The sequence below is a fragment of the Ovis canadensis genome, chromosome 2 (assembly GCF_042477335.2).
Source record: "Ovis canadensis isolate MfBH-ARS-UI-01 breed Bighorn chromosome 2, ARS-UI_OviCan_v2, whole genome shotgun sequence".
NCBI lineage: Eukaryota > Metazoa > Chordata > Mammalia > Artiodactyla > Bovidae > Ovis > Ovis canadensis.
The window spans coordinates 181,262,204-181,283,943 of NC_091246.1; the positions used below are offsets into that span (position 1 = coordinate 181,262,204).

At 42.0% G+C, this 21,740-nt stretch overlaps 1 protein-coding gene and 1 long non-coding RNA gene across 51 annotated transcripts in view; one reads left to right on the plus strand and one right to left on the minus strand.

Annotated features, from left to right (window-relative positions):
- The window catches only part of LOC138434011 (uncharacterized), a 110,762-nt gene that overhangs the window by 36,901 nt on the left and 52,121 nt on the right, over positions 1–21,740 (plus strand). The gene's annotated exons all lie outside the window — the stretch shown is intronic.
- ACMSD (aminocarboxymuconate semialdehyde decarboxylase) overlaps positions 1–21,740 on the minus strand; it is an 88,708-nt gene that overhangs the window by 25,431 nt on the left and 41,537 nt on the right. For 41 of the 50 annotated variants that reach the window (XR_011254588.1, XR_011254587.1, XR_011254582.1 and 38 more), the window contains 5 exons: positions 17,299–17,348; positions 15,712–15,948; positions 10,614–10,707; positions 7,979–8,074; positions 6,701–6,873 (listed from right to left, as the gene is read on the minus strand). Coding sequence is in view for 29 of the 50 variants with exons in the window: in XM_069577756.1 (XP_069433857.1) it covers positions 6,701–6,873; positions 7,979–8,074; positions 10,614–10,707; positions 15,712–15,948; positions 17,299–17,348 (650 nt within the window). In the remaining 21 variants the exon portion in view is untranslated. The remainder of the gene's footprint in view (positions 1–6,700; positions 6,874–7,978; positions 8,075–10,613; positions 10,708–15,711; positions 15,949–17,298; positions 17,349–21,740) is intronic. The other 9 variants (XR_011254594.1, XR_011254584.1, XR_011254585.1 and 6 more) reach the window with 1 other exon arrangement.

Sequence of the window (21,740 nt, forward strand, 5' to 3'; positions counted from 1 at the left end):
ACAGGGAGGCCTGGCGTGCTACAGTCCATGGGGTTGCAGAGTCAGATATGGCTTGGCAACCGAATAACAGGGGAAGAAGAAAGAAATATTGAGATAATCAAGGCTTCAAAAATTTTATCTCCCATACTCTCTTTCTTAGAAAGTTATTAGAAGATGTTCTCTACCAAGATGAAGGACTAGAGCAAGAAATTGGAAAATTGTGGGTCTCAGGAAGCTGGGAACCCAATGAGAGAGAGAGAGAGAGAGAGAGAACATGAGGCATGCAAAGGGGGGATCTCAAGATGGCAGCTGAGCAACAGGTCTACATAGCAACCCAGTCCATATTTGAGCAAGTCAGAAACTCCTGAGATATTTTTCCAAAAAGAAAGAATTAACAGACTTACCGTATCTAATGTGTTTAAATGTTCTGAGAAGAAAGTTACAAAATTGGTGGAGAGTTTGGGGTTAATTTAGTGTAAAAAGTAGTGGGCAAAAAAAATTAAAAGGTGAAAGAATGAAAGACAGATATTGTTGGGCTGTAGTTGTCTCATTGAACCTCATAACAAAGCCTGAATCCAAATTGCCCAGCCATGGAATTCCTGGATTCCTGACTCAGAGGAAATGAATGAGATAATAAATGTTCATTGTGGTTTTAAACCTGACCTAGTTGGTTGGTTGTGCGTACTCAGTTGTGTCTGACTCTTTGAGACCTCATGGACTGTAGCCCACCAGGCTCCTCTGTCCATGGAATTTTCCAGGCATGAATACTGGAATGGGTTGTCATTTCCTTCTCCTGGGCATCTTCCCTACCCAGGAATCAAACTGACATTTCCTGCATCGCCTGCATTGGCAGGTGGATTCTTTATCACTGTGCCAACAGGGAAGCCCCAAACCTAACCTAAGTTTTTGGTTAATGTAGCATGTAGCAATAGATAACTAATATAGATTTTGGTACCTGGAAGTAGGTCACTGCCATAATGAAAACTTAAAAACATGGGAGTGGTTTTGGAACGGATCGGTCGGAGGAAGTTGTAAAGATCTTGAGACAGTGAAAAGACTGAAGACTCTTGTTAAGACTGTTATTAAAAGCGTGATAACTTGTGAGAAAGTTACCAGCAGGGATTTTGGGAGAATAAGGAAAATGTTATTGGAAACTAGAGGAAAGGAGATCCTTGCTATGTTGTGGCCAAAAAAAAAAAAAAAAAAAAAAAGCAATATTGTTACCAACAGTAATATGCAAAGTAGAAATTATATTTATCAACTGGGTGACATTACAAAGGAAATTTCCAGACAGTGCTGGAAGTGCTGCATGCCTGCTTCTCGCTGCCTATAGTAAAATGCAAAGCGGAGTGCCTTAAAGGAAGGAATGATAGCTCAGTCAGTAAAGATTCTGCCTGCAGTGCAGGAGATCCCTGGTTGGGAAGATCTGGAGAAGGAAGTGGCAACCCACTCCAGTATTCTTGCCTGGAAAATCCTATGGACAGTAGTTTGGAGGGCTACAGTCCAGGGAGTCACAAGAGTCAGACATGACTTAGCAACTAAACCAACACCATTATAAATAAAGGAATTGTTGGGTTTGAAATTTCTCAGCCCCTCTGATGGCAAATGATGCTAAAATTAGAGGTAGCTTTCCAGCAAACGTTTAGAGCAGGGTGCAATCTGAAAGATATAGTCTAAAAATGAAGCCAAGATGTAACTACAATATGTTTGTTATGACTTCAAAAGATTTAAGACAGTGCCTCAAAGAACAACCATCAGACAATAAAGGCTTCTACGTAGCTTAAGAGTGTTGTCCTTCAGCAGCCTTTGCAGAAAATGTAGAGAAAGTCTTTTCTCAGAAATTTGTGGGTAAGGCTTTTGCGCAATGGTATGAAGCTTAATGTTGGAAAAGGAAATGGCAACCCATTCCAGTATTCTTGCTGGGATATTCCCATGGACAGAAGAGCCTGGTGGGCTATAGTCCATGAGATTGCAAAGAATCAGACATGACTGAGTGACTAACACACACACACCTGAAGCCTAATAAGATTCATAAAAGACCTGCAAAGAGAACTGCATTTGCAGAAACACCACCAACTTGGATTTAAAGGAACAGCTAGAACTAAATGAAGCCTTTGGGCCTCAAATGTTGTGGAGAGCATAAAGCAGTCTGTAGAAACTACTCAGCCACAAACATGGGCTACCTTTCATGGAAAAGGAGGGATGATTCAGAGAGTAGAACCAAGACTGGAGAATCATTCTACCCTCTGAGTTCTAATCAAGGAATTGTCAACACGTGCCTGATAGATTTCAGATTTGCTGGTGATGAGTAACTCCTCTAAATCTCCTGATTCCCCTCTTTTGGAAAGGAGGGTGTGAAGCACCTACCCTTCGCCTGTCTCACCATTTTATAGTTGAGTATGTGCTGGCAAAGAAGTTAGCTCTGTACTCTCAGACTGAGAGAAACTCCACATGAGGAGTGCCATCCACAAGTTACTTTAAATGCTGAGATACTACACTTTAAGCTTATGCTATAAATGGATGAGACTTTGAGGTGGTTGTGGGAGGACTAAAGATATTTTGCATTTAGGAGGAATTACGTAGCTCGTAAATAATTTGTCACCAGAGTGTATAGTGTGGTAGTTTAAAAATATATCTCCAAATTCTTTGATACTCCTCCCTTCAAAAGGTGGAGCTGAATTCCACTCCCTTTGAATGTGGGCCAGATTTAGTGACTTGCTTCTGAGGGTAGGTCATAAAAGGGCAGCTTCTGCCTGGTACACCTCTCTCTCTTGCTCTCTTTTCCTGTCCTATACCCGTTTCTCTCTCAGATCATTCATTCTTTAGGAAAGCCAGGTGCCATGTTGTGAAGATACTTAAGGAGAGTTAGAGGGACCCAGAGGGAGAGTTAGAGGGACCCAGATGAGGAGGAAGTGAGGCCTCTTGCCAAAGTCCAGCACCCATGTGCCAGTAATGTATAAAAGTCACCTAGAAAATAAATCTGTCATCCCCAGTTGAGCCTTCAGGTGACTGCAGCTCTGACTGACAACTTGCCTGCAACCCTGTGAGAAATTCTGAGACCACTCAGCTGTTCCTAAATGCCAGACACAGAGACCATATGAGATAATAAATGTTTATTGTTGTTTTGATCCACTGAGTTGGGGCAATTTCTTTTGCAGCAAAGAGCTTAGCACTGGATCTAGCCAAAATTATGATGCAATCATAAGGGGAGGATAACAGACCTCTCAAAATCTATCTACCTAAATATAGAAAGTGAATTTTCTATGATTATGTTAAAGTGAAAGTGAAAGTCGCTCAGTCGTGTCTGACTCTTTGCTACCGCATAGACTATACAGACCATGGAGTTCACCAGGCCAGAATACTGGAGTGGGTAGCTGTTCCCTTCTCCAGGGGATCTTCCCAACCCGGGGATTGAACCCAGGTCTTCCACATTGCAGGCAGATTCTTTACCAGCTGAGCCACAAGGGAAGCCCTGATCATGATAAAACTGGGAAGCAATAATTTTTTTCATATTTTTCACAGTGATAGACCAGTAAAATATAACCAGTATTCTTCGCATCTGTCTTTAAAAATAAGTAGACAGAGAAAAAGCAAAGAATTTTAGAGATGGGAGGAAGCTAAGAGATTATATAATTTAAGTCTTCTGTTTGGAGGGAACTTTAGAAGTAGTTGCTGCTGCTGCTGCTGCTGCTAAATCGCTTCAGTCGTGTCCAACTCTGTGTGACCCCATAGACGGCAGCCCACCAGGCTCCCCTGTCCCTGGGATTCTCCAGGCAAGAACACTGGAGTGGGTTGCCATTTCCTTTGGGGTGCAATAAATGGTTTTGGTGTATATATGACATATATCTATTTATCTTTAAGGTATTATTTAGAATTTTGATTTATCAAAATAACACCTATACATAGTTAACTGAAAGTGAAAGTATTAGTTGCTCAGTCATGTCTGATTCTTTTCGACTCCCTGGACTGTAGTCCGCCACGCTTCTCTGTCCATGGGATTTTCCAGGCAAGAATACCGGAGTGGGTTGCCATTTCCTTCTCCAGGGGATCTTCTGGACCCAGGAATCGAACCTGGGTCTCCTGCATTGCAGGCAGATTCTTTATTGTCTGAGCCACCAAAGAAGGTTTTTAAACTATGTTTAATACATAGTTAAACAATTAACTATTACTAATGTCTTTCTTATAAAATACAGTCCTGGGTCCACTTTCCCAGCTCTTGTTGCTGAAAGCAGCCTCTTTTACCTTTTAACATGATAATCACCCTCACAGACCCAGATAATAAGATTATAATATTGTTTCTTGGTATATTAGCTTTAGAGAATATTTACTGACTTCCCTTTATGATCGTGGAGAATTTCTTACCCCAACTTCCCTCCTCCATTTTCCTAGCGGAATTACAATTTTCAGTTAAGTTAATGCTTAATATTTGCACTAGAAATATAAATATTGTTCACTGTTGAGTCAAGTAGTATGCAGTGATTATCTCTCTTTGTATGGATGTTTGTTTTCTTGGAGTTATTTCCTTTGTTTCATTTGCTATATTTTTTATATATGTACAGCTTGTTTGTTCCTGTAAATAGATCTATTGAATGCCTGGCTGATGATCATTGTTTCAAATTCAAACACGTCAAATAATCCATCCATTCTTTCCTTTTGTTTCATCTGCTATATTTTCTATATACATACAGCTTGTTTGTTCCTAATGCATAAATAGATCTGTTGAATGCCTGGCTGGTGATCATTGTTTCAAATTCAAACACATCAAATAATCCATCCATTTCATTTTATCTGTCCTGGACCTCCCTCTACAGCTCGATAGCTCTAACCTCCCTCCTCTAGCTCTAATTTGGACAGTTTCTGTCTAGACTGGCTGTCATGCTAGGACTTTCCTTTGCTGTTCTGGTTTGGGGATTGTTTTTGAAAGATTTTGATAATGTGAATATAACCAAAATGAAGAAACATTAATATTTTAAAGAGAATCCTAAATTATTAATATATACTGCCTCTGTGTCCTAGATTCACCAGCATGTGAAGTCACATAAAATGAGGTCACATTTGCTCTTGACGCCCACATTTCTGCGGCTCAAGTCTTCACAGTTTGAATGCACCTTTGCAGTTTTGCAAAGTCCCCTCTGAGTTTTTCTAAGAGTCCATAAAAGGGATGTACTTACTAACTAGGCTATCCACTGGTTACCACAAGGCACTTTCCATGTTCTTCCTCTTCTGCTGTGACCTTCTGGCCAATGTATATTGCCCTGAATTCTGTTAAAAGGTGCTAATGATATTACTAATAAGATGGTTGTTGTATTAATATTTGCTGAGGGTGTTTTTTCCTGAAGTTGCCATTGTCAGGAATACCAGGGATACTACACTTGATGGGAGGTAGTGAGAATGACCCTTTCCCCAATTCCACATCAATTTCCTAGTCCCTGTTCTCTGTTGCCTGAAGTTCAGAGCTCACATTATCTTTCAGTTTCTCCTGTAGTTTCCTACTTATACACCTGTCCATAGCCCCTTTGTCCAAACCAGTAATAATCAGAAGTCACAACTAGCTAAGTTTCCATTTCAGAAGGGGCAACGCAAAAGCCAGAAGGCTCAGAAACAGAGCTCAGTCACATAATTCATTCCCAAACCGGAATGTTCAACATTTTTATTCTAGTGAGCTTCTCAAGCCAGAGAAACAGCTTTAAAGTGAGATGTAGTCTCCATTCTGGAGATGGAACACTACTTGCAACTTTCAAATAGTGGACCTCTTTCTCTGCTAAACAAGATTGTAAATGCCTCGGAATCTACTCTCAATCCAAGTACCACATTGCCAGCCTTCAAATATGTAGATGCTCTCAACAGGAGAGCTGCTAGCAGACCACAACAGAGGAAGGACTTTCTCTTGTGAGATGTAAAGCACTACCTTGCTCATCTTTTTGGCCAAATGAGAGAATTATTTTCAAAACAAAGGCCAGAGAAACATTTCAAATAGTGCCTAAGACCCTTCAGCATCTTCCCTTGCCTCCCTGACCAGTGCCATCCCGTCCCTTTAATGTTCCAGTTTCCTTCATTTAGCGGATGAGGACAGTTAAGAGTCCTCTGCATGAATGCTAAGTCACTTCAGTCATGTCTGACTCTTTGCAACCCCGTGGACTCGTAGCCTGCCAGATCCCTCTCTCCATGGGATTCTCCAGGCAAGAATATTGGAGTGGGTTGCCATGCCCTCCTGCAGGGGATCTTCCCAAGCAAGAGACTGAACCCACATCTCTTATGTTTCCTGAATTAGCATGAGGATTCCTTACCATCAGCACCACCTGGCAGAGTCACACTTTACCTAATTCATAAGACGTGGAGCCAGGATTTTAATTCAGGTGTATTTGACTTCAAAACTGGTGGCCTTTTCCTGCTCACCTCATCATGATGTGTCACTTGCTCAGGATCACTGCACAGGTGACCGTAGGAAGAGGAACTCACATGGGAGCTATTAGCCACGTGGGTTATCTGGGCTTTCCCTGGCATACATCCATGATAGTTTTCTGGTGACACATGGTTTGTGTTGAAGGAGATTCTGGATAGGATACCTCATGTGAGCAAACTTAATTCCATACTTTAATGTCCCTTTTTTTCTTCTAATGCCTCTTCTCCCATACCCCTTTTTTGGAGAGAGACCAGGCAACTGGTTGCTGATCCTGCACTCTACTCCCCATAAGTTATCTGAATAGCAGTTCTGGCTTACCTTTCCTATGACATCTGTTAACAGCTTGAGGGCCAGAGGATCATGAACCAAGGAGTCTGTATAAAAGGAACCAAGGTATTTCTTTGGGTTGGTTGGATTGTCCTGTGCACACAGATCAGGACGCATGCTGAATCCATGGGAGATTCTCCCAACTGTGAAGGGGAAGGAACCACCTGCAAGTAAAACGCATTCCTGAGAGGCTAGTGTTACTTGAAAAGGATTCTTTTCAATCCTCATGTTGTATGCAAGGAGAAGTTCCTATAGCCCAGCTAGTTAACTTTATTTACAGAGGACCTACTGGGTTCCAAATGCTGAGAGATGACCCAGAATAAAGGAGCAAGAATATAGAATGAAGTTAACTCATCTAGAAATTCAGATTTAAGGAATGCATCCTAGGGAAAGAAGCCAAGTATGTAAAGATATGTAGTCAAGATTTTAAAAATGAAGTGTCTTATGATAGAAAAATACAGAGGCAACCTATCAGTTGGGAAATATTTAAATAATGATGGCATATCCATAAAACATATTGCTATACATACAACCATCAAAAATGATGATGGTCTGTACTCACTGACATTGAAAGATGTCTCTATATGCTGATGAGAAGGAAAAACAGATTAGAGAACAGTATGTACAGTTGGATATTGTGTGTATGTAACCAAGAGTTCCAAACTCATTTACCTATAGGGACCAAGCAGGAAATGTAAAGAAATGAAACAGGCCTATTTCTAAACAATAGTGAATGGTAAAGACTATTGCAAACTGGAGAGCTTAAGGTCTAACAGGCATTTAAATAAAAACCAAAGCAAAATCAAGTAAACTGTGCCAGCCAAACTAAATTTGTCTGCAAAAGTGGGATTTGGTCCTTGAAACATCATATATTTTATAACTAGAACAGTGACTAGAAGGACCAAATTGTATCCCTCCAAAATTTTGTCCCTGATCCCCAGTGTGACTGTATCTATAGATAAGGCCTTTACTGAGATAATTAAGGTTAAATGAGGTCATAAGCTTGGACTGGTCCTCATAAGAAAAGGAAGACACACCTAAATTCTCTTTCTCTCTTCCTGTGAACACACACAAAAAAGGACAGGTGAGGACATAGTAAGGCAGCCTTCTGTAATCCAGGAAAAGGATCTCACCAAAAACTAACCGTGCTGGCGCCATGATCCTGGAAATCCACAATTCTGAGAAAACACATTTCTGTGGTTTAAGCTGCCTAGACTAGTCGTATTTTGTTCTGGCAGCCCAAGCTGACCAATCCCGATAGGGTCTTACCTCCATGTGCAAAGCACACTTTCAGTTTAGGAAACTTCTCAAACACTCCACCCATGATCATGGAACAGATGGCTGCAGTGGTCTCAGCTGGCATTCCTGGAAGAGGAAGCAGTCATGATGTATAGGGATTGTCACCACAAGCAAGAGGTTCAGTGATGCTAATGGCAGGGGAATAGCACCTTACTGTAATTGTCAGTGCTGAGAAACACAGTTTCCCTGTGCCCCAGCATGGCTTGGTTTTATGCAGGCCTGACTTTGGCAAGCAGAAACCATGGGACACTTCCTATTTGCCACTTGCAAGGGAAGTCATCTAATGGCTAGAACCATCAAGGAGCGAGAGGACCTGGCTTTTGTCCTGATTCTTCCAGCTTCCATTTTGGATTCAGTGGATCATGTAGAGTACAGTGAGTCTAGGCTGAACCCTTCTTCTTTCACATTTTTTTGCTTCTTGGCCTTTGAAACTGATATAATGCCCTTGAGTCTGGGGTTCTTCACCTGTGAAAGGGGGACAGTACTGCCCATCTTGCAAGGCTATGCAAGGCCTTGCAAAGATGATATTGGGAAAGTTCTTGGCCAGAACTTCACATGACAGGTGCTCAACAAATATGAATTGCCTCCCTGTGTTTCAGTTTTCCTCATTTGTAAAATGGGGATCATAATGGTTAGTTCTTGCCAGTTAGTGAGTGCTCAGAAAGTATCAACTAATATTAATATTCCTGCCAAATCTTTGCTGCCCCCTTAGAGCTGAGGTTGAAAGTAACTGGATTAAAATGAGTGATTTCAAGTGCTTTGTGCTTCTAGAAGAGGCAGCTGGTCCACACCTGATGCTTTCATGTCCATGGAGTCAATCTGGGCAATATTTCCAGATTACTGTCTTTCAGTCTGTGATTAAGAACTCTCTGGGGTGGAGAAGTAAATGGCAACCCACTCCAGTGTTCTTGCTTGGAAAATCCCATGGACAGAGGAGCCTGGTAGGCTACAGTCTATGGGGTCATTAGTAAAGAGCATGTTTCAAGTAAAAAAAAAAAAGAAAGAAAGAGCTCTCTGGGGGCTCCATGAATGAGCCCTGGGCCTTCTGGAAAAGCTGACTCTCTGGCTGCCGAATGGGGCTTTACTGGTTGCTCATCCTGCCTTAGGTCTGTCACTGTTCCATGGACAGAGAGGCCTCTGGCTCCCTCAATCCTTAGCCTCTTGAGAATTCTGGAAGTATGATGTTATTCATCTCTATTTGGGAGTGGTTTGTGGGCAGAGTTTCCCTCCAGTGGGGGGATGAGTAGCATCATATGTGCACAGTAACCCCATGTACAGTGTCCATATAGGAGCCAAAGTGGAATATTTATAATGTGAATTGGATCATGACCCTGTCCTGATGGGAATTCTCCAATCTGTTAAAGACTGCCTTTACATCCAGAATAAAATACTGAAAGTAGTCTGCTTGTTTATGATCTGTGGACTTGTTTGTCACCTCTGGCTTCAGAAGGGCAGAGGCTTTGTCCATGCCTGGTATATCCTTAGTGTCAGGTACAGGGCCTGACATGCTGGAAAGGATCAATATATATTTGTGTTGCAAAATATGTTATGAGATGATCCTCTGTGTAAATGCTCTCCTTTGTTTTTCCTGTGGGAAGTTGTAATACAAATATGTTTGTGGGACTTGTCAAAGTGTGTTGTGTGAATTGCGAAGAGATTTTCTTTGAAGCTGCAGAGCACTGGGGCTTCTTAGGTTATCTCTTCTAACTGTTGCTCAAGAATTTGGTGGGGGATGGGGAGGAAGCTGCCTTACTAAATTCGTTGGTCTCCAAAAGCAGTAACAGGGGCATAAAATGTCAGGGCAGAAAGAGAATCCAGACCAACTCTTATTCTGAGTCTGGTAGGCCTAGTAGAGATCTCACCTCCTTTTCCTAGTGGTGGTCTCTCCTCTTATCCTCAGGTGGAACCATGGGTGAACAGTGCAGGTGGGGAAGAGCATGTTTCAGGGAACTTGAAAGCCTGGTCCTTCGATGGGGGCAGTTGACCTTCTACTCACAGTTCCAGGGTTCTCATTTGTAAAGGCTGATGCTATCACTGGCTTCTAAAAAGTCTATTAGATAGGCATGGCTGCTTTTCTTCAGAGACTTTTTGGGAGTCCGTGTAGTGAGGTAGCTTGGGAGTCAGACAGATTTGCTTTTCGCTTTTTAACCATGTGACTTGCACAGCTTACCTAACCACTTCAGTTTCTTCATCTTTAAAATAGATATTTTAGGGAATTCTCTGGTGGTTCAGTGGTTAGGATCCTGAGTTTCCACTACAAGGAACATGAGTTTGATCCCTGGTTGGGGAACTAAGATCCCTCAAGCTATGTGGCATGGCAAAAAAGGCTATTATAATGTCAACCTCATAAAGTTTTGTGTGAATAAGATCAAAATTAAATGAAGTAACCTAACTAAATCACTCTGCTGTGTACTTGGAACATTATAAATCAACTGTACTTCAATTTAAAATAATTAAATGAGATAATACATACAGCAATAAGAACTCAATAACTTACAATCCTGTCAATTATTCATATTTTCTCTCTTTGACATAATAGCATCCATAGATAATTGGAAAACACCAAGGCTTGACTCTGTTTTCCAGATCACAAGCTGACACAAACCTATGAGCCAAGGGAACCAGTATTTGGCCATCCGTCCATCCATCTGCATGTCCCAGGGGTGCACAAATAGGGAACAGTTCAGCCTTTCAGCCTCCTTCAAAGAAGCAATCAGAGGGTGAGGGGGTTATTGGGATGAGCCAGCAAATATAGGGCACTCTTTTAGGGTATTGCTTTTCTCTGGGTCTATATTGATCTGAATAATAAACTATTTTTGAAGTTTTATCTGATCTATATAACAGAATCATTGACAAACTAACTAAAAAAGAACTCTTAGAATTAACAAGGGTGTTGGTTAGAATCAAAAATAGCATTGGCAAAATGCTCAAGGATTGATCTCACACCTCAAATGCCAAGGAAATTTCACCTGCTGGTTCCTGTTTGGTCCACTCTTTCAGAAGGATTGCTCAGATTGTATCATTGGAGTCATAGTTGGCATGTTCCCTTCTCTGCCCCTACTGGAAACCCAATGATGTGGAAAGTAAGGAATTGATGGGCTGGGAGCCACGGGCTCATGACTGTCCTGGAGCAAGTTGGCCTGACCTATATATCATCTGGCCTCTCTGAGTCTGACATTAGGTGGGAATTTATGGGCTCTACAGGCACTCACAAGGCCTCAGGACCACAGCTGAGCTGCTGTGAGCAAGATGACTTGAGAAAGGGAAGAGCTCTCAGTGCTGCAGCGAAGCAGGTACTGAAAAGAATGTCATGAGCACAACTGCTCCAGGACCTTTTGGGAACTGGAAATACCATCTGGAGGGCATGACCTTTACTTAACACAATGTTTAATTAGAAAAAGTCCTCTCAACAGGTTTTTTATATTAGTGGCTTGCCATGGTTCAAAACAAATTTCCTTGAAGCATTTCTTTTCCAAATATATTAAGGTGCTTGGATGATTCATCCTATGTCTACAAATAAACATCTGGGCCAACCAGGCTGATGCAATGTGACTTGTGTGCATAGGCATTTTCAAAATGGAGAAATAGTCCTGGGACAACAGGTGATTCTGAAAGTGGCAGGCAAAGTGTAGATTGAAGAAAGGACTTCTAATTCAACAGGTTCCAGAGGGTGGAAGAGATATAAATCTTTTGAAGGGAGAGGAGCTAGTTGGTTTCTACTAGTGGATGCAGGCTGGAGAGTATCAACTTCTTGGGATGGTTTGTGCTTGATAAAGGCACATGATCATGGTATCTTGGTGGGATTTCATTCTTCATGAGGATAAAACTTCATTTTGTATAATTGTGATGGCTCATTTCTATTCAGTTAAAATTAACAAATTTTTTGATCACCTTTGGTATATGAGACATTGTAGAGAATATGAAAATAAATCACACCTTCCAAATCATGATAACTCTAAATTTATTGAGCACTTACTGTGTGCTAAAAGGATCACAATAAACTGAAAAATTCTGAAAGAGATGGGAATATCAGACCACTTGACCTGCCTCTTGAGAAACCTGTATGCAGGTCAGGAAGCAACAGTTAGAACTGGACATAGAACAACAGACTGGTTCCAAATAGGAAAAGGAGTATGTCAAGGCTGTATATTGTCACCCTGCTTATTTAACTTCTATGCAGAGTACATCATGAGAAACGTGGGGCTGGAGGAAGCACAAGCTGGAATCAAGATTGCTGGGAGAAATAGAAATAATCTCAGATATGCAGATGATACCACCCTTATGGCAGAAAGTGAAGAAGAACTAAAGAGTCTCTTGATGAAAGTGAAAGAGGAGAGTGAAAAAGTTGGCTTAAAGCTCAACATTCAGAAAACTAAGATCATGGCATCTGGTCCCATCACTTCATGGCAAGTAGATGGAGAAACAATGGAAACAGTGGCTGACTTTATTTTTCTGGGCTCCAAAATCACTGCAGATGGTGATTGCAGCCATGAAATTAAGATGCTTACTCATTGGAAGGCAAGTTATAATCAACCTAGACAGCATATTAAAAAGCAGAGACATTATATTGTCAACAAAGGTCTGTCTAGTCAAGGCTATGGTTTTTCCAGTGGTCATGTATGAATGTGAGAGTTTGACTGTAAAGAAAGCTGAGCACTGAAGAATTGATGCTTTTGAACTGTGGTGTTGGAGAAGACTCTTGAGAGTCCCTTGGACTGCGAGGAGACCCAACCAGTCCATCCTAAAGTCCTGGGTGTTCATTGTAAGGACTGATGATGAAGCTGAAACTCTAATAATTTGGCCACCTTATGTGAAGAGCTGACTCATTTGAAAAGACACTGATGCTGGGAAAGATTGAGGGTAGGAGGAGAAGGGGACAACAGAGGATGAGATGGTTGGATGGCATCACCGACTCGATGGACATGAGTTTGGGTAGACTCCGGGAGTTGGTGATGGACGGGGAGGCCTGGCTTGCTGTGGTTCATCGGGTCACAAAGAGTCGGACACAACTGAGCGACTGAACTGACTGACCGTGTGCCAAAGCTGTTATGTATATGTAAATGTATATAATATATATTATATATGGGCTTCCAGGTGGCGCTAGTGGTAAAGAACCTGCCTGCCAAGGCAGGAGTCGTAAGAGATGTGGGTTTGATCTCTGGGTTGGGAATATCCCCTGGAAAAGGGAATGGCTGCCCACTCCAGTATTCTTGCCTGGAGAATCCCATGGACAGAGGAGCCTGGTGGGCTATAGTCGATAGGGTCGCATAGAGTCGGACATGACTGACTTGACTTAGCACACATGCATATATGTAGGTATTATATATATAGCAATTTCACAATTGTTAACTAGTTTAATCCTTTAGGAGATGAGTACTTTTTATTATTCTCATTCTACAGAGAGGGAAACTAAGGCAGATAGAGGCTAAGTAAGTTACTGAGGTCTTCTGGCTAATAAATGGTAGGCAGTTTTCTACTGCCACTCTGCTTCATACAACAAGGTCATTTTTATACCTGAAAACTGATATGAGCATGTTGGTGGGTTCCTTCACTGAGAACAGAGGTCTAGGAGATTAGGGGGACAACCAGGTGCTCTGGAGCTCTGGCTGACCTCGCAATGACAAAGCCAATTTGGCTCACAGAAACTCCTCTCATTCATTTCAGCAAGTTAGTGGTGAGGCTGGCAAGTCTTGCTAACCAAACAAATGTGCTGTCAACCCCAGGACATCACAAGTCAAATGGGGCCAGGATGCTTTCTTGAATCCCCACCGAGACTGGCAGACCCCAAAACAGCCTAGTTAGAATGATTAATTGAACTGATCACAAAAATGAAAATATCCGTTTGGACCCCAACTGGCTGCTGTTGCTTTTTGAGCACCTTAGTAATTCATAAAGCTAAGTCCAATGAATGATAAAATGACTATAGCTGAAGGCTTGCTCACGCTGTGCTGAAACAATTTTTTACACAAGTAAATAAATCCTCTTTTCAGAGCTCATTAAAGTTTCTAGAAAACATATGCTGGATCAGTTCAGCCACTGCAGCCAATAATCTTCTGGGAGTTCAGTATTTAGAGGAGCATTAAATCTTTCAGGTTATTAGGAGGCAGTTTAACAGGCAGTCCCCCAACTGGTGGGCAGTGTCCATAGGCACAGACATGGAAAACATCCTACATGTAGTCAGAGCTTAATAAATAATAAATGAAATAAATGATCAGTGATTATAGTACCTGATGGGGCCACCAACATCTACTTAATTCATTACTGAATATTTTGCGTTTACAATGAAAATAACCAAAAATGATACTATTATAATTCTAGGAGAAAAGACATTTTTAAAAAATGCAATGGAATAAAGAATTATGCATCTTGAATTCTGGCATTAAGGAAAGCAGATTTAGGTACAGAAAGAACCTCCCAAAGTAGAGAGGACCGTGGGATTGTGGACTCTTCTGCTGGATATTTCAGAAATGGCTGGCACTGCATTTTTGAAAATATATTTTATTATGCCATGTTTCATGTATAGAAAGTTATAAACAATAGTACAGTGAACAGCTATACATTTACTATCTAGTATCATCAAATATTAACATTGTGATGGTATATTTTTGTTGCATATTTTTATTATACTACATTTAAAAAATAAATTGTTTTAAAATTATCTTAATTGTGAGTCGGTTAAATAAAACAAGACATATTGCAATACTATGCATTTATTTTAAGTCACGCATTGAGAGAATTTTCACTTAGGTTAGAAATTCTCAATTAGAATATAAAATCACATGTATAATAGAATTCCAATTCCATTAAAATATAAAATATGCAGATGTATGCATATAAAAAGATAAATGTACTATTAACCATGGTTAATCATCTTTGGGTGGCAGAATTATGGGTTATTTTTGTTTTCCTCTTTAGTTAAAACATAGTTGATTCGCAATATTGTGTTAGTTTCAGATGTACAGCATAGTGATTTTTTTTTTTTGCAGATTATATTCCATTATGGGTTATTACAAGGTATTGGGTTTAATTCCCTGTGCTGTACAGTAAATCCTTGTTGCTTTTTAAATTTTATGTATAGCTATTTTTCTCCTTATGCTTTTTTATATTTTCCACAATTGGATTACTTCATAATTTTGAAAAATGATAAGAATTTTTTTCCAAAGCAAAAGTAAATACTTTGGGGCCTGTCATTAACCCGACCCTTTGGCACAGTGGCTGTGATGTGGGTAATAATTTGGCTTCCAAATGAAACCTCTTTATTTAAATTAAAAAAAATTTTAATTTCTATTGGAGCACAGTTGATTAACTATGTTGTATTTCAAGTGTATAGCAAAGTGATTTGTTTACAAATATACTTGTGTCTATTCTTTTTCAAATTCTTTCCCCATTTGGGTTATTACAGAATATTGAGCAGAGTTCCCTGTGCTTTATAGTAGGTCCTTGTTGGTTATCTTTTTTATTTCCAAATTAAACTTTAAAAGGAGAGCAAGAGGGCTCAAAAGAAGAGAGATTTCACTGAGTTAACTTAAGGCTGACCTGGGAAGCATTTGCACTTGTCCCTTTTCTAGTAGGATGGCCCTTCCTGTGGGGGGGCTCTTTCCACAGTCCCCCTGCATCCAGCAAGTCATCAGGCATTTCTCCAACCCAGGGACACCCAGCATGGTGCCTGCTCCACGCTGGCTGAGTGGGCATCTCGTACTCACCGCGTACACTGGGAAGAGTTCCCGTGCGTTCAGGTCCCACTCGTTGATGTGGGAGCCGATCTGAACCCCAGGAAAGCCCAACTTCTTCACACAGCGCTCCATCTCCTTAACCGCCAGCTCAGGGGCCTGCATGGGCAATGTCCCCAGACCCACAAACCTCCTGGGGTGGCTCGCAATGGTGGCAGCTAGGTCGTTGTTCAGTAGCTGGCACAGGTCTAAAGTGTCCTGAGGTTTGGCCTGGTGGAGACAGGCAAGGGAAAGCACATGGTTCAAAACCTACTTTAGATATCTACTCTGCTCAGCACCTCCTCTAGGCTCAGTCACTTGTCCCTCCCAGTGGCTTTACACCTCGTAAACCTGAAGCACAGTTTGAGACAGGCACTTGGCCACAGAAGACCCAGAGGCCAGTCATTACCAAGGTAAAGAAAATGGCTAGGATATTGCTGATTAATTAGAAAACTGATGTAATCAGGGCCTGGAATCCTACATTAGACATAGAATGAGGGCAGACCATCCAGCAACCCAGATAGGAGCCTGCAGGGCTCCCCCCTACCCACACCAGGAACTGAGCCAGATATCAGGGCACCTCCTTGTCACACCTCCTTGGGGATGTCAGGCTGCTCATGAACCTCTCTTGTCCCTGTCTTTCTCCTTGTCCTTCCTGTTGGCGGTGACACTCAAAGAGTTACCTTGTTAGCAAGATGCTGATGCAGAAAAAGTTTGCTTTCTGTTTTCCTAACTCTCCCTCCTTCCTTTCTGTCTTTCTTTTCAACATCCCACCCCACTGCTAAGAATTTGGTACTCTCCAGCAATGCCAGTTGTCCAGTTAGAACAGCACCCAATCAGGTAAATTCAGGTATCTTGAGGTCTTAGGGTATTTTTATTTTAAGCAGTGAATTTCGTCATAGGAACAGATAAGTATTGAATCACTAATATTGGAATTATGAGCATAGGTGGAGGAGGTGAGAATAGGTGGTATTTCCATTGTTCCTTAAATCACCACATGCTTGAATATATATTTGGTTGAGTGGGTACTTAGTGTACCTCCAACTACTTACAAAAGCGTCCTTTTGCAGGCTTGCCATCATGCCTGAAACTTTTAGCACTCAAGATTTAATCACTTGGGGAAAGACATTCAACTCAAGGAATCCTGTTTCGAATTGTGTATATTTCCATGGGAGAGGCAACATATTAGGCCATTACCATCACTCCTATCACCTCAAAATCTTTATCACTTTAGAATAAACTGTCTTGTCAGTTACTGAGCCTCGCTTGGCAGGAATGAGTCAATAGGTCATTCTGATGGAGATTAAGATGGAGTCTAGAACTGTGCTGTTGAGTGGAAATACAGTTCAAGTTACATAGTAACATGCAGCTATTGGCTACCATACTGGACTATGGCGTCCTAGAGCAAGGACATGACTAGGAGGACAGGCCTGGGAGAGAACAGTGTGAGTGTGAGGCGCCTTGCTGATCTCTAAAGGAGAGTTGGGTGGGCAATGTCAAGACGAGGCATCTGTCTACTTGCTAGGGAACTGGATGTGAGCCTTTGCTCACCAAGGAGATGGATTGAGATTTCACACTCACCCAGTAGCTAAACATGACGGGAACCGTGGAAAGGGCTTGCACAGTCACTCCTAGACACAGACACAAAAGCAAAGCCAGTGAGAAGAATGACCCAGGCACCTCTGCATTTCCCAGGGCCTTGGAGCCTAGCAAGTCTCTGTCCCAACTTCCTTCTGCTCTCCCCTCCCTCACTGTGTCTTCCCTGTCTCCTTCTCTCAGGGTCTCTGGCCTAGGCTTCCCTCATCCCTCAGCCTCAGTTCTAAGAGGAGGAGGAAAGGCTGGACAAAAATGAGATCACTGAAGGAAAACTAAAATGCCCATTTTTCAAAGGTTATTTCAGCAACTGTGAAGTTGTATTTAAGCAAGGCATTTTCCCATCAGTTTTTTTAAGGTGTTTCATCTTAAGTCATGCATGACAGAGTATATTTCTCAGTTACCTTCCTGGCCCTGTAATTCATCTAAGTGAGTCTGGGTAGAGTCCCACTGTCTGGAATGCCCAGAATGAGGCCCTGAGTGTGGTTCCAGATTCCAGCATCCAGCATGCCTAAACTGTCTGATAGTCACACTCCTGGAGCTGGGGTATTGGGAGAGATGCTGCCAAGCCAAGGATGGGCCCTCTTTCCCGCATACCCACTTCCAACCCAACAGCAAGTCCTGTTTGCTCTGCTCCAGTTCCTTTTATGCACTCACCTCTCCCCATCTCTTGCCACTGCCTGGCCCAAGCCACCAGCATTTCCTATGGGGACTGCTGCGGAAGCCTCCAAGCTGGTCTCCTACCATCACTCTTGTCCTCTTACAGTTTGTTCTCCACTTGGAAGCCAGAGTAAGTGTTAAAACTTAGATCAAGTCACTCTATTATTCAAAACTTCCAAGTACTTTTAGAGTAATCACGCTTAGAGTAAAATCCAGACTTGAACATGGTATAAGGCTCCACAGTCTTTCCTGCTCACACTGAGCTTCATTTGCCTCCTGCCTGTTCTTTGGAGCTCTTTCCTGCCCCAGGGCCTTTGCACGGCTATTCCATCTGCCTGGAATGCTCTTCTTTTGGCTCATCACAGGATGCGCTCCTTTTCACCTTTTCACCCCAAGATCTCCGTTCAAGCATCAGATCCTTGGAGAGGCTTTCCCTAACTCCATGCATTCTCTCTCTCACCATTCTGTTCTTTTAATGTTCTGCTACTTATTATAGTCTGTCATGACTGTAGTTAGTTGTTTATTCTGTGCCATTTCTTACTTGATCATAAACACCACATGAGCCTGTCTGTCTATATCCCATTCCTAGTGTCCAGAATAGTGCCTGGCTTGTTGAACATACCCATATATGAAAAAATAAATCATTGTTTAGTGAGGACTAGACCCTACAGCTTTTGATTACAGAGCATCGTTAAACATTGCCACAGATCAGGATTTGTGTCCATTGATTAGTTTGCAACAGACAAGTCCCTTTCAACTGTAAAGTCTTCACATTTTACACAAATGCTTTTGCTTACATTATTCTGTTTAATTTCTCCACTTTATAGATTGGATCTAAGGTCACATGGCCTGCCAGTGGTGGGATGAGGCTCCTGTGCAGCTTGGCTCCTTCCCTACACCCCAGTGGCCATCACTTGCCTCTGTATTTCATATTAACATAGTAAATGGCATTATTTATGTGCTGGTTTATGTGGATAGCTATTCTTTAGTCTCTGGGAATTGAGAGGGGAAAAAGCAAGTCTAATCCAATTAGAGCTGATATTTAAAAAACATAGTTTGGCATAGCACTGCTACTGCTGCTAAGTTGCTTCAGTCGTGTCCGACTCTGTGTGACCCCCATAGACGGCAGCCCACCAGGCTCCCCTGTCCCTGGGATTCTCCAGGCAAGAACACTGGAGTGGGTTGCCAAGTGTTCCCCAAATTTACCACTTTACCTTGAGTAAAGTGGGCAGAGGCCAGGGGTGGAGAGAAGTGACATCATAAAAACAAATTCAGAGGCCTTCCCTTAGAAAATCTGACTCAGTGGATGGGGCCTGAAAAAAATTCCTAGTAAGCACCCCAGGCAATTCTTATCCTGAGGGAGGCTTGGGAAAAGCTCTCTTGGAAGAGTGATGGAAAGAGAGACAGTCCCAAGTACAGTCCCAGCTCTACCATTTACTGTTGTGTGTTCCGAAGCAAGTCATTTAAACTCCTTGCATCCCTCAGGTGGGAATAGGTACAACAATGCCTGCCACATAATGTGATGAAGTAACCCAGGAGCTACCAGTTTCAATTCCCTGTGAAAATGGCATGGTATGCTGAAATCTTCTGTGTTGTGTCTTTATCATCGTATTTTCTTACCTTGGTGGAGGCAGAAGGATACACTGTTAAGCCCTTGTGGCCAGACTGCCTGGGTTCAAATCCCTGTTTTGCCCCCTATAAGTTATGTAATCTTAGACAGATTGCTTAACCTCTGTCCCTAAGTTTCTTCATCTGTAAAATGGGTATAATAATAGTTGCTACCTCCTATGGTTGTTATAGAAATTGACTTAATACATGTTGGGTGCTGAGAACAATGCCTGGAAACAAAATAAATGCTCAGCAAGGGTTAGCCATGACTGTTCTCTTAAGGATAGCCATGGAATGAAACACACACCCGAAGCCAAAGAGGACATTCTTTATCTAAACTGCAGTCTTAAACAATGGTTCTGACACTAGTCATCATTTCCAATAGTTTTCCCCTTGAGAGGTGGGAGCTCTGGCTCAGCTTGGGCTCGGCTATCAGTCTGGGAAGCCAGTTCTCTTTCCAGTGCCCCTCCCATCCCTGTTCTAGAACAGGGGCATATGTACCATTTTCTCTGGAATGGCCTATAGAGGTGCTTCAGGCTTTCCACAAAGTTCAATGTCAGTGCAATTTAGACATACTTTTAATTATTTAAAAAAAAACTATAAAGCAATATCTGGCCTAGAGTGCGTGCCTGTGTGTGTGCATGCTAAGTTGCTTTAGTTGTGTCCCACTCTTTGCAACCCAATGAACTGTAGCCTGCCAAGCTCCCCTGTCCATGAGATTCTCCAGGCAAGAACACAGGAGTGGGTTGCCATGCCCTCCTCCAGGGGATCTTCCCAACCCAGGGATCTCTTATGTCTCCTGCACTGGCAGATGAGTGCTTTACCACTAGCGCCACCGGGGAAGCCCATCTAGCTTAGAGTTGCCAGAGACCGCCTGCTAATTTCGGGGCTGATAGTTCAACTCAATTTGTGTAGACCTTAGAATAAAATATCTCTTGCTATCTCTGTGTATGTATTTGAACTTCTCATGCATTTGTCTTTGGTTATAAAGGTGGTAGATACAAACTCTTTGGTTTGTGTGTATGAACTGTTTGTTTTCTGGATTAAATCTAGACCACTAATGTTAAAATTTAGGCCTGACAGTGTTATTGCGGGGGTTCCTCATCACAGCCCCTGGGCATGGCCCATGGGTGTCCAGAAGGCTGGGTGCCCTTGTTGGAGCATGCTCTCCTTGGTGGCACAGCCAGCCAGGTAATAACAAGTGAAAGCACAATATGGCTGTCATAACATACTTAAAAAATGAAATTTTATTTATTCTTCATCCCCCTCCATCATATCATATTTTAGATAGGCTTTCACAATTCTTTTAAACTGGGGGGATTTTTGTTTGATTTTTAAATATAAGATAAGGAATGCAAGCAGTTATTAGAAATTGTTATTGATTTAGCTAGGAAATAAAAATTTCCTAACTCTCCCCTTTCATATGTCTGGATTGGTTTTATTGTAGAGTATAGTGGGACTATATGGTTACTTTTTTGTAGCTGCTCCAGCTTCCACCCCCTGTGTGTCCGTGGGGATGGTCTGCATACTGTGCTAAAGCAAACTGCAGAAACAAGTTGGAGCCTGACTCTAACTAAGAAAGCAGTTGGCATCTTTAATCTGTGAATTCTAATATTTATTGTTTTTGTTTGTGTGTGTGTGTGGCCATGCCATATCATGTGGGATCTTAATTCCCTGACCAGGAATGGAACCCAGGACCCCTGCACTGGAAACCCAGAGTCCTAACCACTGGGTAACCAGGGAAATCCCTAATTCTTACTGTTTTAATTGGCTCTATAAGTAAATACTACGCATTTGAATTTAAAATTTTTAAAAGAATAAAATACTGCTTTTATCTTTTTGATAATATAGCATGTGTGCTACGTTGCTTCAGTCATGTCTCTTTGCGACCGTGTGGATGGCAGCCCTCCAGGCTCCTCTGTCCATGGGATTTTCCAGGCAAGAATACTGTAATGGGTTGCCATGCCTGCCTCCAGGGGATCTTCCCGACCCTGGGATTGAACCTGAGTCTCTTATGTCTTCTGTATTGTGCAAGAGGGTTCTTACCACTAGCACCACCTAGAAAGCCCCTATAACACAGCATTCTACTTTAAAACAAGTGTACCTAATTTGGGGGCTTCCCTGGTGGCTCATATGGTAAAGAATCTGCCTGCAATGCAGGA